This window comes from Physeter macrocephalus, chromosome 21, assembly GCF_002837175.3.
Source record: "Physeter macrocephalus isolate SW-GA chromosome 21, ASM283717v5, whole genome shotgun sequence".
Taxonomy (NCBI): domain Eukaryota; kingdom Metazoa; phylum Chordata; class Mammalia; order Artiodactyla; family Physeteridae; genus Physeter; species Physeter macrocephalus.
The window spans coordinates 121373097-121389117 of NC_041234.1; the positions used below are offsets into that span (position 1 = coordinate 121373097).

Genomic DNA, 16021 nt, shown 5'->3' on the forward strand with positions numbered 1-16021 from the left:
AACCAAAATATAAAAAAAAGAAAATAATGTCTTTTTTCAGGAATACAAACACAAAAATTCCAAGATCAGCATGGTCCTAATATAAAGCAAACTAAAATTTACCATGATTTTGAACTACTGGTAGAGAATAAAGAAGGATAATCCATTTGACCTTAACAGTAAAATCACTGGAACTGTGGACAAAAGAATAATCATAGCATATCACCTAGTTCTGCAGTAAACTCATATACTTATAATAAGAAACATACTAAAATAATATAAATGCTGTTTTTTTGACTTTTAAAGTTTAGAATAAATATATAGAAAAAGCAAGGAGTTATTTGAAATTACAGTGCAAAATGTAAATGTTATCAACTTTAGTTTTATAAAAGTAAAGGTATAGCTGGCAGCAGTGGGGAAATGGAAGAATAGAGGAGAAGAAATGGGAAACTGTTGTTAGTACCTTAATGTATATAAAACGTAGGTATTTAGCATGTTTTTAAAAATTCTAATGATAGTCAGTTGAGGAACTAAAAGCACTGATAAAAGTCTAAAACAACTGGAATGGGAAGAAGCACAACGCTAAATCCTCATTTAACACAAAATAAATATATAATGTCTAAAGCTGAAAAACAAAGGAGTAGCATATAAATGATTTTTTAGAGCTATAGAGATAACTACCAAAAATCTAAAACAGAAATGCTTAAAAATGGATGCCTCTAGGGAGTGGAACTTACAGCCTTTCAATATTTTAAGCATGTATTATTTTGATAAAATAAATATTCATCCCCAAGTAAAATTAAAGCAACAATGAAATACCACTTTTTACCCACCAGATTAGCAGGTTATCTTCTAGCTATCGAGGATGTGGGAAATTATATTTTCATACATGACTAGTAGAAATGCAACTTATTACTTCATTTGGGGACAAAGGTCTGGCTATTAAAAACAAAAATACAAATATTGTGACTCACAGGAAGATCAGTGAACCCCAAGTAGGATAAATATGAAGAAAATCACAGCCAGAGAAAAATGACATACAGGGGAAGAATGACTGAATAGAATTTAGCTATTATAAAGGCAAGAAGATAGTAAAACAATATTTTGAATGTGCTAAAAGGAAAAAGAAACCGTCTCAACCCAGAATTCTATGTCCAGCAAAATTACCCTTCAAAAGCGAAGACAAAATAAAGACATATTTTCAAATAAAATAAAACTTAAGAGAATAAGGATGGTGGGGTGATAAATGTGCATGATTTTAGTTGTTATTGAGGCTGTGCCCTCATCTGTATCTACAGGTAAGGAAGACCTATAAAATTGAGGTAACACTTACCTTTTGGAAATCTCCCTGAGTGCAAAGGACTGACATCAGTGATTCCATGAGGGTAGATGTTATATGGTCGGCTTGCTTTATTCTTAAATATAATCTGAAAGTATAAATGAGATATAAGATCAGGTACAAGACAATTAGGATCAACAAGAAAAGTGTGGCCTACCTCCAGAAAACAAAAGCTGCCTTGTATCTACAGCATAGGGCTTTGAGCCTAGATAAAGCTCAAAATGTTTGTTCTTTCCATAAAATTGCTCAGACAGCTACTTAGGCTTCTCACTAAAGGTTCCTTTCCATTTATTTAAAATTATTTTAATCACTTCAGGAAGAATTCCTTGCACCTTCTGACATTAGTAATTGAAATTTGGATGTCTGCTGAGGACACTGCTTCCCCTCAGCCTTTCCCACCATTTGGGCCCTGAATTCCCCAATAGTGGAAGGGAAAACAGTGGTTCAAGTGATAAAATCTTCACTGGATGAACAGGCATGAACAGGAGGACAGTTGATTACAGCATTAAGCAAGGGTGGCAGTTGGAATTGTCTGACTGCACGAGCTTTAAAAGAGAGGAAGGATAGAAGAGTGATAACATGAAAGCAGCATTAAGAACCCTGAACATATCAACTGGGCTCTATGTCTGAGGTTCTGTGATATGAGGATAAAAATCCAACTTCTACTTGCAGTCTTTTAAAAATAATTATTTATTTAATTTATTTATTTTTGGCTGCAATGGGTCTTTGTTGCTGTGCGCGGGTTTTCTCTAGGTGTGGCGAGCGGGGGCTACTCTTTGTCGTGGTGCACGGGCTTCTCATCGCGGTGGCTTCTCTTGTTGCGGAGCACGGGCTCTAGGCACGCAGGCTTCAGTAGCTGTGGCACTCGGGCTCAGCAGTTGTGGCTCACGGGCACCGTAGGCTCAGTAGTTGTGGCGCACGGGCTTAGTTTCTCTGCAGCATGTGGGATCTTCCTGGACCAGGGCTTGGACCAGGGCTCGAATCCGTGTCCCCTGCATTGGCAGGTGGATTCTTAACCACTGTGCCACCAGGGAAGCCCTCTACTTGCAGTCTTGTCTTAAACCCACTCATTTGGTAAAACCCACTAACAGCCTATTCCTTGCCTGCACCTAAGCAGCAGAATGATGTAGGAGAAAAATCACACAGCTCTGCTTCTTTAAATTGTTGACCAAAAACCTCAAACAGGGCTTCCCTGGTGGCGCAGTGCGCTGAGGGTCCGCCTGCCGATGCAGGGGACACGGGTTCGTGCCCCGGTCCGGGAAGATCCCACGTGCCGCGGAGCGGCTGGGCCCGTGAGCCATGGCCGCTGAGCCTGTGCGTCCGGAGCCTGTGCTCCGCAACGGGAGAGGCCACAACTGTGAGAGGCCCGCGTACCGCAAAAAAAAAAAAAATTCCTAGAAATTCACCTTCCCACTTATTCAGCTAATATTTGCTTCCTGATCCTCACTCTCGGGTGCTTATTTTTTCACTGAGAAGGGAGAAGCATTCAGAAAAGAAATTCCTCATCTTCCCACCATCAAATCGACCAACCTATATGCATATATGGCCATATTCTCTCCTGTTAAAATCAGCTCCTATCTAATGCCAACGTCTCCTCTTTTGTACTAGTACATAATAAAGTTCCATTTTAAAAAGTTCCTTTTGGAAGAGAATAGAGAACCCAGAATTAGACCCACACAAATATAGTCAACTGATATTTGACGAAGAAGCAAAGGCAATAAAATGGAGCAAAGATACTCTTTTTAACAAATGGTGCTGGGACAACTAGACATCCACATGGAGAAAGAAGAAGAGGAAGGAGAAGGAGAAGGACAGGGAGAGGGAGGAGGAGGAGGAGGAGGAGGAGGAGGAGGAGGAGGAGGAGGAGGAGGGAGAAGAATCTAGATGCAGACCTTACACCTTTCACAAAAATTAACCCAAAATGGATTATAGACCTACAAAATTGATTTGGAATTCTTCCGTATGTGAGATTCGCCTCTACTCTTCCATTTATTTAGGTATTCAATCATTTATTTATTCAGTGTATACTCATGGATATTTATTTTATACTTTAAGGTATACTCCAATACTACTTTATTTATTTTATTGCTCATATTCTTCCACCTTGGCCGTTAGAAGCTCCTGTATTTCTTTAACATTGTCCCATCCTTTTATTTTTTGAGCACTTTCTTACTTTCCGGAACCACAAGATTCTCCAGGCTCATCTTATGTTTTCCCTGGCCCAGCCCTAGAATCATCCATTCTCCAAATGGCCTTGGTTCCTTTCATCAGAGAATGGTATTAGAAACCAAGATCTGGCTGTGCTCATTGCTACTGGGATGTCATTGCTTCTAGATCCTCTCAGTGGACAGCGCTAGGAAATATACTAACCTAAACATACGCACACATATGTAATTATTTCTGTATGCATCCATCTGTACCTATATTTGGCAAACATGAACTCATAGTAATGTCTCCAACTCTAATCCAGTATCACATGATTTATTCTAGCCTTTCCTTTTTGTTTATTTATAATTACCCTCTTCAACAATGACAAATATAGCTCCCACTATGTCATTCATTTACTTAATCTTCAAATAATAAGTTTTGTTTATTCATTTCCAATCTTAAAACTTTTTTTTCTCCTAAGAATACTGGCTAGGATTTCTAGTAAAATATTAAATAGAGGTGGTGATACTTGTTAACTGTTTCTTGTCCTGATCTGATCTTAAACAGAAGGATTTCTGAGTTTCACCACCAAGTATGATTGGTGCCTATAGATTTTCTTCAGATCTTTATCAGGATAAGGATGTCCCTTGTGATCCCAATTTCCTATGACTTTTTATTATGGATGGATGTTGAATTTTGATAAATATTTGTATGAAACTATTGAGATTTTCAAATTATATTTTACCCTTTTATGTGTTAATATGGTGGATTACCATATTTGATTTTCTAAAGTTAAATTCATCTAGTACTCCTCCGATAAATCAACCAGGTCATAATGTATTATCTTTTTAATATATTGCTCCATTGGGTTTATGAATTTTTGTTTAGGATTTTTTGAATCCATGTTTATAATGCAGTTGGTCTGTAATTTTAATTTTCCTTTCTCATACTGTCCTGGTCAGGTTTACGACTAAGGTTATGCTAGCCTAATAAAGAACTGGTGGGTCTTTACTTTTTTCTTATACTCTACATTTAAAATTTTAATATAAAATTATATATTCCTTGAATATTGGTATAAATTGCCAATAAAATGGTAATTCTTGCGAGGTTGATAGTGATTTTCTTTCAACACATTAAAGACATGATTTCACTGTCTTCTGGCTTCCTTTGTTGCTTTTGAGAAGTAAGCTGTCAATTTATGTGGCAGTTTTAAAACATGGTTCCCCAATTCTTTGACACTCCTCCCAACAAGAGGTAGGCCAAAGTTTCCCTCTCCTTGATTCTGGGTGGGCTTTGACTGCTTTTACTCAGATTACGCCATGAAATGCTGTGTGACTTCTGATGCTGGGTCATCAAAGGTGAGGCACTTTCTGACTGGTTTAGTGGAACACACACAGTTGGAATCCTGAGCTGCTAATATGCTTTCTGCTCTATAAATTGGCCTTTTGTAGATATTTCACATAAATTAAATCATGTAATATGTCTTTTTCGCTTGGCTTCTTTAACTTATCATCATGTTTTGAGTTTTATCCATGTGGTATCATGTATGAGTAGTTCATTTCTTTTAATTGCTGACTAGTGTTCCAATTATATGGGTACACTACATTTTGCTTATTCATTCACCAATTGGTGAACATTTGAATGGCTTCCAATTTGGGGCTATTATGAATAGTGCTGCTATGAACATTCACATACAAGTCTTTGTGTGGACCTATGTTTTCCTTTCTCTTGAGTATATGCCTAGAAGGAATTGCTGGATCACATGGTAACTCCATTTTTAACGTTCTGAGGAACGGACAAACTGTCTTCCAAAGTGGCTGCAAATTTTTACATTCCCATCAGTATTTTATGAAGCTTCCAATTTCTCTGCATCCTCACCAATGCTTGTTATTATCTGCCTTGCTGATTATAGCTATTTTAGTGGGTGTGAAATGGTATCTCATTGCGATTTTGATTTGCATTTCCCCAATAGCTAATAACGTTCAGCATCTTTCCACGTGCTTATCGGTCACTCCTTTATATATCATCCCTGGAGAAATGTCTATACAAATCCTTTGCTTATTTTTCAGTTGGATTATTTGCCTTTTTAATTTTTAAATTTATTTTTTAAACATTTATTTATTTATTTATTTGTTTTGGCTGTGCCAGGTCTTAGTTGCGGCACGCGGGATATTCATTGCGGCATGTGGCATCTTTAGTTGTGGCGTGTGGACTTCTTAGTTGTGGCATGCATGCGGGATCTACTTCCCCGACCAGGGTTCGAACCCAGGCCCCCTGCATTGGGAGCATGGAGTTTTACCCACTGGACCACCAGGGAAGTCCCTATTTGCTTTTTTTTTTTTTTTTTTTTTTTGCGGTACGCGGGCCTCTCACTGTTGTGGCCTCTCCCGTTGCGGAGCACAGGCTCTGGACGCACAGGCTCAGCGGCCATGGCTCACGGGCCTAGCTGCTCCGCGGCATGCGGGATCTTCCCAGACTAGGGCACGAACCCGTGTCCCCTGCATCGGCAGGCGGACTCTCAACCACTGCGCCACCAGGGAAGCCCCCTATTTGCCTTTTTATTATTGAGTTGTAAGAGTTCTTTATAAATTCTGGATACTATACCCTTATCAGATATATAATTTGCAATTATTTTCTCCCATTCCATGGGCTGTCTTTTCACTTTCTGGTTGGTATCTTTTGAGGCACAAAAGTTCTTAATTGTGATGAAGTCCAATCTATTTTATCTTTTGTTGCTTGTTGCTTTTGATGTCATATCTAAGAAACCATTGTATAATCCAAGGTCACAAAGATTTACTCCTGTATATTCTTCTAAGGGTTTTAGTTTTAGCTCTAACATTTATATCCTTGATCCACCTTCAATTTGTGTATGGTATAAGGAAGGGGTCAAACTTCTTTCTTTTTCATGTGGGTATCCAGTTGTCCCAGTACTATATTGTTAAAAATACTATTCTTTCCCCATTGATTGGTCTTAGGACATTTGTGAAAAGTCAAGTGTTCACCTCCTACACTGCTGGTGGGAATATAAATTGTTGCAGTCACTGTGGAAAACAGTATGGAGGTTCCTTTGAAAAAACTAAAAATAGAGCTACCAAATGATCCAGAATCCTACTCCTGGGTATATACTTGGAGAAAACTCTAATGCAAAAAGATACGTGCACCCCAATGTTCATAGCATCAGTATTCACAACGACCAAGACATGGAAGCAACCTAAATGTCCATCAGCAGATGAATGGATAAAGAAGACATGGTATATATACACAATGGAATACTTCTCAGCCATAAAAAAGAACAAAATAATGCCATTTGCAGCAACATGGATGGACCTAGAAATTATCATACTAAGTGAAGTCAGTCAAAGAGAGACTAATTTCATATATCACTTATATGTGAAATCTAAAAAAATGATACAAATGAACTTATTTACAAAACAGAAACAGACACACAGACATACAAAACGAACCTACAGTTACCAAAGGGGAAAGGGGGCGGTGTCAAATTAGGAGTATGGGATTAACAGATACAAACTACTATACATAAAATAGATAAGCAACAAGGATATACTGTATAGCACAGGGAATTATACCCAATATTTATAATAACCTATAATGGAGTATAATCTGTAAAAATACAGAATCACCATGCTGTACACTTGAAACTAACACAAAACTGTAAATCAACTATACTTCAATTTAAAAAATAAGTCAAGTGTTCATAGATATGTAGGTTTATTTCTGGACTCTCAATTGTTTTCCATTGATCTATATATCTATCCTTATGCCAGTACCACACTGTCATGATTACTGTAGTTTGTGGTAAGTTTTGAAATTGATGTGTGAGTCCTCAAACTTTGCTGTTTTTTTCCCCCAAGATTCATTTGTTTATTAAGGGTCCTATGCAATTCCATCTGTATTTTAGGATCAGCTTGACAATTTCTGCACAAAAGGCAGTTGGGATTTTGATAGGGATTCAATTTGGATCTATAGACAAATTTGGAAGAGTCTTAACAGTAAGTGACTCTTCCAATCCATAAATATCATATGTTTTTCCATTTATTTAGATATTTAAAAAATTATCTCAGTAACAATTAGTTGTTTTCACTATACAAGTGTTGCACCTTTTTTGTTAAATTTTTCCCAAGTTATTTCATTCTTTTTTTATGTTATCATGAATGAAACTGTTTGCTTAATTTCATTTGCAGATTTTTCATTGAAGTGTATAGAAATACAACTTATTTTTTAGTATTGATCTTGAATCTTGCAAACTTGCTGTACTTGTTTATTAGTTCTAATAGCTTTTTAGTAGATGCCTTAGGATTTTCTGCATAAAAGATCATATCATCAGCAAATAAAGACAGTATTATTTCTTTCTTTCCAATCCAAATGCCTCTAATTCCTTTTTTTTTTGCCTTATTGCATTGGCTTCCAGTTCAGTATTAAATAAAAGTAACAAGAGTGGACATCCTGTTTTTTTTTTTTTTACTGTATGATCTCACTTATATATTGAATCTAAAATACAAAACAAACAAAAGGAAAACAGACTCACAGATACAGAAAACAAGCCAATGGTTGTCAGAGGGGAGGGTGGTGGAAGGGCAAAATAGGTGAAGGGGGTTAAGAGGTACAAACCTCCACTTAAATAAGAAATATGTCATGGAGATGTCATATACAGCCTAAGTAATAATATTGCAATAAATTTGTATGGAGACAGGTGGTTACTAGACTTACTGTGGTGAACATTTCATAATGTATGCAAATATCAAATAACTATGTAGCACGGCTAAAACTAACATAATATTGTATATCAACTATATTGCCATACAAAAATAAAATAGAAGCCTTTTCTTCTAACTCCAGTATCAGTCTAGAGTCTTGCAGCAGTGGAGGAAGGTTGCTCTTGCTGAAGTTTGCTACTTACCAATTTTCTGGTAATTTGATGTTTGTGGTACCCTCCATTTCCTAGTATTGTATGAATCATGTGTAACTTTCTTTGTACTCCTTGTACACCTCATGTTTTTTTTTTAAAGATGTGTGGACAGATTTTGGTTCAGGTAGATGACATAATTCTCTGGACCTTGGCATAACTTATCTGTTATTTCTTATTTTTTTTAAGTTATTAATTCATTTATTTTGGGCTGCGTTGGGTCTTCATTGCTGTGCCTGGGCTTTCTCTAGTTGCAGCGAGTGGGGGCTACTCTTCGTTGCGGTGCGCGGGCTTCTCATTGTGGTGGCTTCTCTTGTTGCGGAGCACGGGCTCTAGGCACGCGGGCTTCAGTAGTTGCTGTGTGTAGGCTCAGTAGTTGTGGCGCACGGGCTTAGTTGCTCCGTGGCATGTGGGATCTTCCTGGACCAGGCTCGAACCCGTGTCCCCTGCATTGGCAGGCGGATTCTTAACCACTGCACCACCAGGGAAGTCCACACTCCAATATTTTCTTATCAAAGTATCTTTTGCCTTTTACATTTACATCTTTATTCACCTGGAGATTATTTATGTGTATAATGGCAGGTAATACTTTAATTTTTTCCTATGTGGAGAGTCAATTGCTCCAGCACCACAAATTCACACTTACAAAAGTTCCTCATCTGTTCAATTGTGCTCAAAACCAGCTGAGTATGCAGGGCCTTTCACAACATCTTTAACTGCATCCATTGAGCTTATCACTCACCATGCCCTTCTACAGCAGCATTATTTTCTTGCCAAACCAGACTACATATTGCATTCAGTCTTCTTGAAATATGTTTTCTCCACAATTCCTGTTCTCTTTTTTCCTCACTAAATTGTAAACTTCTTATGAAAAAAGACATTGTCCAGTTCGTTTTTGCATCCTCCATACTTGGCATTGATTGAGTTGATTTTCAAACACTCTTCAATTTTATTCTGAATTTGACCCTTATAGGTGGGAACGCCCACCTAGTATAAGCTATACCTTTATATTTAGGTTTTCACGCAGAAGGAAAATGCTTTTCTTTCATCTGCTTTCCCACCAAAATATGCCTACTGTTTCTAAATCTCTTTTAAAATTTTAAACAGAAACCTCAAAAAACTTCTAATGACTAGGAACCCAAGTCATCCTTTCTGCCCCGTTTGTAGGACAGTCTGCGCTTGGGGTCAACAGTGAAGTTAGGAGGCACCGTCTGTGGGCCTGGCCTGGCCTTGCCCCTTTGCTGCAATGCCAGCAGTAGGCCGACCCAGTTCGGAGCTGGGGCGATGCTTCCGTGGATGTGTTTGCATCCATCGTCCTTCCTTCGTCGTCCCTTCGTGTTGTCCATAAGCCTCGACCCTGAACACAAATAGCAGGATGTGGAAATTACCTCCCAAGTCACCGTCTATCCTTGTATGGAACGCTGGGGTGTCAAACTTGGCTGCCAGCCTTCCTAAAGACGATTTTAGCAGCTCCCGACGATTTTAGGCAGGAGCTGCCAATGGCACAAAGTTCTCAGGCAACTTCTAGAACCTCTCGCCAGCTTCCCCTGCTGCCAGGTTACCATTTCGGTCAGGCAGAGACCCTCCGGTTCCCCTTCGACCGCTGGACTGGGCGTCCCAGTTAGTTCTGGGTGACTTATGGTCACGTCAAGAGAACAACTAAAAGGGCAGATTCGAGGACGTGGAGACCACCCCGTGCTCACCCGGCACTTTCCCGAGCCTCCGCAGGCGCAGCGGGGTGGACGGGGGGCTGGGGCGTCTGGGCAGCAATGGCATGATGGGGCGAGTGGGGCCTCGGCGCCCCCGGAGCTGCCGCCCCTGCCCCCGCCCCACCAAGACTGGACATCTTAACTTGTTCCTAATCTCAGGGGGAAAACATTTAGTCTTTCAGCGTATTATAAGCTTCTCTTAGATGTTCTTCATCAAGTTAAGGACCTTGCATTTGTGTTGCTAGTTCACTGAGAATTTTTTCTATCATGAATGGGTAATGGATTTTGTCAAGCCCTTTTTCTTCACGTATTACATGATCATGTGCTTTCATCCTTTATTCAAGTAATATGTTGTGTTGCATTAATTTTCATATGTTGAACCATCCCTACATTCCTGAGATAAATCTCACTTGATTATAGTGTATGATCTTTTTAAAATGTTGCTAGATTTGGCTTAATAACGTGGAGGATTTTTGCATCTATAGTCACAAGGAATTTTGAACTATAGTTTTTTTTTTTAATTTTTTGAGACTTGGTTTGTGGCCTAATGTATAATCTATCCTGGAGAATGTTTCTTGTGCATTTGAGAAGAATATGTATTCTATTGGAGTTGGGTGGCCTGGTCTGTAGATGTCTGTTAGGCCTAGTTGGTTTATAGACAAAATGAGATTAGCCATTTTTTGATAACTGTTGAAGCTCAGTGATGGGTTCAAAGAAGTTTATTTTACTATTCTCTCTACTTCTGGGTATGTTTGATAATTTCCGTATAAAAAGTAAAAAATAGTCCTCAAATTCTCACATTAACAGAAAAGCCTTATAGGATTCAGCATATATAAGAGCATAACTTACAAAAAAGAAAGAATGAAGTAGACCTACATATATTGATATGAAATGATATCCAAGATATATTGTTAAAATCTACATAGTGCTTCTGTTTTTGTGTGAAATATGTGCACATACACTTGTATATGTATATACTGTTTCTGAAAGGGAATATAAAAAACAGGGCAATGATAGCTGGTCAGACTATGGGACTGGAAGTCTGGGAGGAAGGAAAGTTTGCTTTTTCTTGCGTAATCTTTTTGCCTTTTGAGTTATTTGTACTGGCTAATTCAAAAGTAGGTAAATAAAATTCATGAAGAAAAACTGTACATTAATAGTTAATTAAAATTTTAAAGAAGTAAAATGAAGGTAGACATGCCCTACAAATATCAAAACATATCACAAGGTTGCAGTCATTAAGACAGTGTGGTAACAGATCAGTTAAACAGAACAGATTTTAGCGTTTTAGTATATAATAAAAAAGGCATTTTAAAATTAGTGAAGAAAGGATTGACTGGACCAATTGGCTGTCATTTGGGGAAATCCCTATTTGACACGATGCTCTATACCCAAAAGTAACTTCCAGAGCAATTAAAATGCTTACTGTAAAAATAAAACTGTAAATGTAAAAGAATAAAATATAGTAGACCATATTTATAATCTCTTAGAGGTACTGAAGATGTTCCTAGGCAGAAAACATAAATGAAAAATATCCAGAAAAATATAAATTTAAAGACTGAGAAAAGATCTTGACTACATAAAGACTGAAAATTTTTATAGGACAAAACACATCACAAAGGAGTTAAAGTACAAGTGACAGACTGACTGAGAAAAATATCTGAAAGATAAATAACAATGTGTTAATATTCATAATGCATAAAGCCTTTTACCAACATATAAGCAAAATATAGCCATGTTAAGAACGCTGCCTGCCATATCAGTAAACAAAGGATGTCGCAGACATCAGTGAGCCCTGAGGTAACTCAGGAGAGGAAACAAATAATGCCCGGCTGTCTAGCAGTCATCAGACTGCAGCCACACCCAATGGTGCAGCTTAAGGAAACGCAGGATGAGAGAGCACAGGATACTGGCCCCAGATACCTGAGGTGCAGTTCAAAGGAATGATTTCAATAAGCCCAGACTCTTGCTTCTTCCCATACATAGAAAAGTACTAAATTCCTTGACTCGGGATACCTGGTTTTCTTTAATTAACAGTAATCTTTTGTTCCTACTACCTGCTGTTTGTTGCAAAACTCCTATATACCCTGGCTCCCCGCTTGCCTCCTTGGAGCAGTTTTCTCAGGGTTACTTGAGATGCTTTCTCCCGGGCTTGAAGTCCTAAGAATGTCCACCGAATAAAACATAACTCTCAACTTTTAGGCTGTGCATTTTTTTACGGTTGACATGACCATCTATCTATCTCTAAATTGACTGTGAAAACATAACTCCCTATTTTTTAAAGCCACTGTTATTTGAAGCATAAGTATTGTTAATATGCTATATCAAGGGTCAGGAAACATTTTCTGGAAAGGGACAGATAGTAAATGCTCTAGGCTTTGTGGGCTATATCTACTCTGTCACATATTCTTCTTCTTATTCTTTTCCTTACAGGTCAAATGTAAAATCCTTCTAAAAATTGTAGAAGGATATGTATGAAAGTCTAAGCAATGAGTATTTCAAAGGAGTGTCAGGTTTAATGGGTGGCATTAAATATTTTGTTCTATAATATTTTAAAACAAATTTATAATCCACATTTATTTGTGTAACATTTATAATTTTTAAGAGATCCTGCCCATTGGAGACAAGGCTGAATTATGAAGTTTAAAAAAACTCAAAACCCTCCAGACTTTGTCTTCTCACCCAACCTTATATCTTTTCCTCAACTTACCAAAAGTGTGTCTCCAACTTCTCCATAAAGTAAAGGTCCCAGGATTCCTGATTCATACTGAATAGCTTCACGAGTCTTAAATGTTTCATCTGTGTAAGCTATAAATCGGACTTTTTTGTACTTCCTACCAATCCGCTGAGGACCATTGTTCAAATACAGACTTTTATAACTTCTGTGTGAGACACAAAAAGATGAGAGGTTGGAATGGAGAATTCTATCTAGGTAAAGGACAGGTTGCTAAAATCCAACTCTAAAATAGCTCATATGATTTTTTTTTTTTTTTTTTTGCGGTACGCAGGCCTCTCACTGTTGTGGCCTCTCCCGTTGCGGAGCACAGGCTCCGGACGCGCAGGCTCAGCGGCCATGGCTCACGGGCCCAGCTGCTCCGCGGCATGTGGGATCCTCCCGGACCGGGGCACAAACCCGTGTCCCCTGCATCGGCAGGCGGACTCTCAACCACTGCACCACCAGGGAAGCCCTAGCTCATATGATTTAATCAAGGAAAGGAGTGAGAAAAATATAAGCATCCCTGATGTTTAGCTATGTTAATTTACCAAACATATTAGTGCCCTTGCCATTTGATTCTACAGCTGTACCTAACCTTAGACATGGCTTCGGGATCTGTTGCTCTGAATAACTTGCCTGTCAGCAGAGGGAGGGACTGAGGGAGCGTAGTCCCAGTCCTCCTCTTCAGCAGCGATGTGGTGGACCCAGGTTTTAGGACGCTTCTTCGCAACTGAGCGGATTTGGATAAAGGGAGGAGCGCTGTCACCATCAAATCTGATCACATCCATGTCAGAGTCATCAAAATCATCATAATCTTCTTCTTCATTACTTTTCATCCATATGTGGGGTTCTTCTGGGCAGCTATGTACTGTGACATAAGCTTCCATACCATCTGGAGTCAGACAAACGAATGTCAGGTTCCAATGAGACTTTCTTGCCTTAACTCTTATGACTTTGTTCTTTCTTGTTAGGCCTTCAAGGACTTCTCTTAAGTGTTCCCTTCTCCACACCAATATCCTTTCTTGCCATTGTCCTGTATGTATTACCTTCCCCATATCTGGTACTTTCTGGTTTCTTCCTGTGGTCTTTGCACTCACCATTTCCCTTCTGCCTGACTCTCCTCCAATATACGTTTGACCCCTTTATCAAGACTCACTCATTTGCTCACAGTATCCATTTGTATTTGCTATATAATGCTCTGGGCATCACTACTGATATCCTGGAGCCCTTATGATTACAACCTAGACAGTGCACTTTTTTCCTTTTCCCTAAATTTCTCATAAAACATCTCTTCAGCTATGACCCCAAATCCCTCTCTCCATAGTACTGAAGCCTATTTAATGTGATCAGGCTGGGAAAACAATGATACACTGTCCTCTTCACTCTTGCCACCTCATTTTCCCCTCCCTAGATCCCAGGTAGATTCACCAGTACATTCACAAGTACTGATAATAATCAAGCCCTCTTATACTCAAGGTGAAATATTTGCTCTGAAAACTGGCAACTAGAGAATCTCGGTTGAGGTCTAACTAACATAATCCTATACTGGACAGTGGACAGTAAATTCCATTAAAAGAAGAGCTGGATATTTATAATACTCATTTTTAAGATCCACAGATATTACCATGTTGGTGGGAAGAGATATGACAAAACAGTAGAAACTGGCCAAGGTCCATCAGGAGTGTCTGAGCAGTAAGGAATGTTATTGGTGAGATCTCCAAAGAAGCCTGGCGATGGTTCCTCACAAGAAATGTGTGGCCTTCGAGGAAAACTGAGTGCACTTCAGGGGTGGTGCCCATCCCAATCACATGCCAATAGACTGATTTCTTATGACATCCAATCAGACCTGTAAAGTAAGAATAACACAGCTACAAGCAAGAAGTAGAGAATTTGAAATGGAAAACACTTCCTAGGATAGGATGAACAAATTGTCCTTACAAATTTTATTATCTTGACTTGGAACCAAACTTTCCAAGGACCCTGGGGTACTGTCAAACTAACAGCTCCTGCCGAAGTCATCAATGACTATCATGCTGCTAAATCCAACGGGTATTTTTCAGTCTTCATCTGCATCTGCTGACCATTCATTTATTCTTGAAATTCTCTCCTCCCCTGGCCTCCGTTTCAACAGAGTTTTGTTCCCCCAAGGCTTAGACTGCTCCTTCTTTACCCATCCATTAAATGATGGATCACCCCAGGGCTCATCCCTAGGCCTTATTCTCTTGTTAATCAAATTTCCTCTCTGAATAATATCATTGATTCTCATGGTATTAACTGCAGACTGATACAGACTGATACCTTCTCAATATCTTCACCTGGATAGCCCATAAAACCCACAGGCACAAAACCAAACTTTCAATCTTTATCACCTCATCTTATTCCAGACTTCTTTATTTCAGTGAATGGTACCACTCTCACTTCTCACATCCAATCTAACACCAATGATGGCAATATAATTAATAACAGTAATGCTTACTGAGCCCTTGTGTAACATCAAGCACTGTCCAAAGTATTTTACAAGTTTTAACTCCCAATAATCCTATGAATGTAGAAACTATAGTTATCATCCCTCACTTAGAGGAGAGGAAACTGATGCCCAGAGAGGTTAATTAACTTGATATGTGAGAGCAGGGACCTGTATGTTTTGAAAGTTAATTTCTTTTCTAATTCTGAAATCATGCATATTAATTATAGAATTCTTGAAAAATACAGAAAAGAGTTAAGAAAATATCCTTCCTCGTCCTTCATTATTTTCTTGGGTGTCTGAATTTTCCAACTTCCTCTTTCTTGGTTTACTCTCTAGTTTTATTGTAGCACATATTCAGTGGCTTCTAAGGGCTACCATTTTTGAAAATGTCTTTATTCTTCCCCCGAAGTTAAGTTATAGTTTGGCTATGAATTCTAGGTTGAAAATAACTTTTCCTTTAGAACTTTTAAGGTATTGGTTCATTATATTGCCAGTCTAATTCTCATGCCTTTTGTATGTGACCTGTTTCTCCCAGGGGAAGCTTATATATCTTCTCTTTGTTCTTTGAAATTCCACAAACCTAATTTTGTGTGGGGATATTTTTTTAATTATCCTGCTGGGAAATTTTAATATAAAGACTCAACTCTTTTCTTTTTTTTTTTTTTTTTTTTTTGTGGTATGCGGGCCTCCCTCTGTTGCGGCCTCTCCCGTTGCGGAGCACAGGCTCCGGACGCACAGG

General features: G+C 38.6%; 1 protein-coding gene across 8 annotated transcripts in view; it reads right to left on the bottom strand.

Annotated features, from left to right (window-relative positions):
• Positions 1-16021, bottom strand: part of F8 (coagulation factor VIII) — a 119123-nt gene that overhangs the window by 72396 nt on the left and 30706 nt on the right. For 7 of the 8 annotated variants that reach the window (XM_028482413.2, XM_028482414.2, XM_024116776.3 and 4 more), the window contains 4 exons: positions 14440-14661; positions 13452-13707; positions 12810-12981; positions 1313-1406 (listed from right to left, as the gene is read on the bottom strand). In XM_028482413.2, coding sequence (XP_028338214.1) covers positions 1313-1406; positions 12810-12981; positions 13452-13707; positions 14440-14661 — 744 coding nt within the window. Of the gene's footprint in view, positions 1-1308; positions 1407-12809; positions 12982-13451; positions 13708-14439; positions 14662-16021 lie in introns of those variants that run through there. The other variant, XM_055081785.1, reaches the window with a different exon arrangement.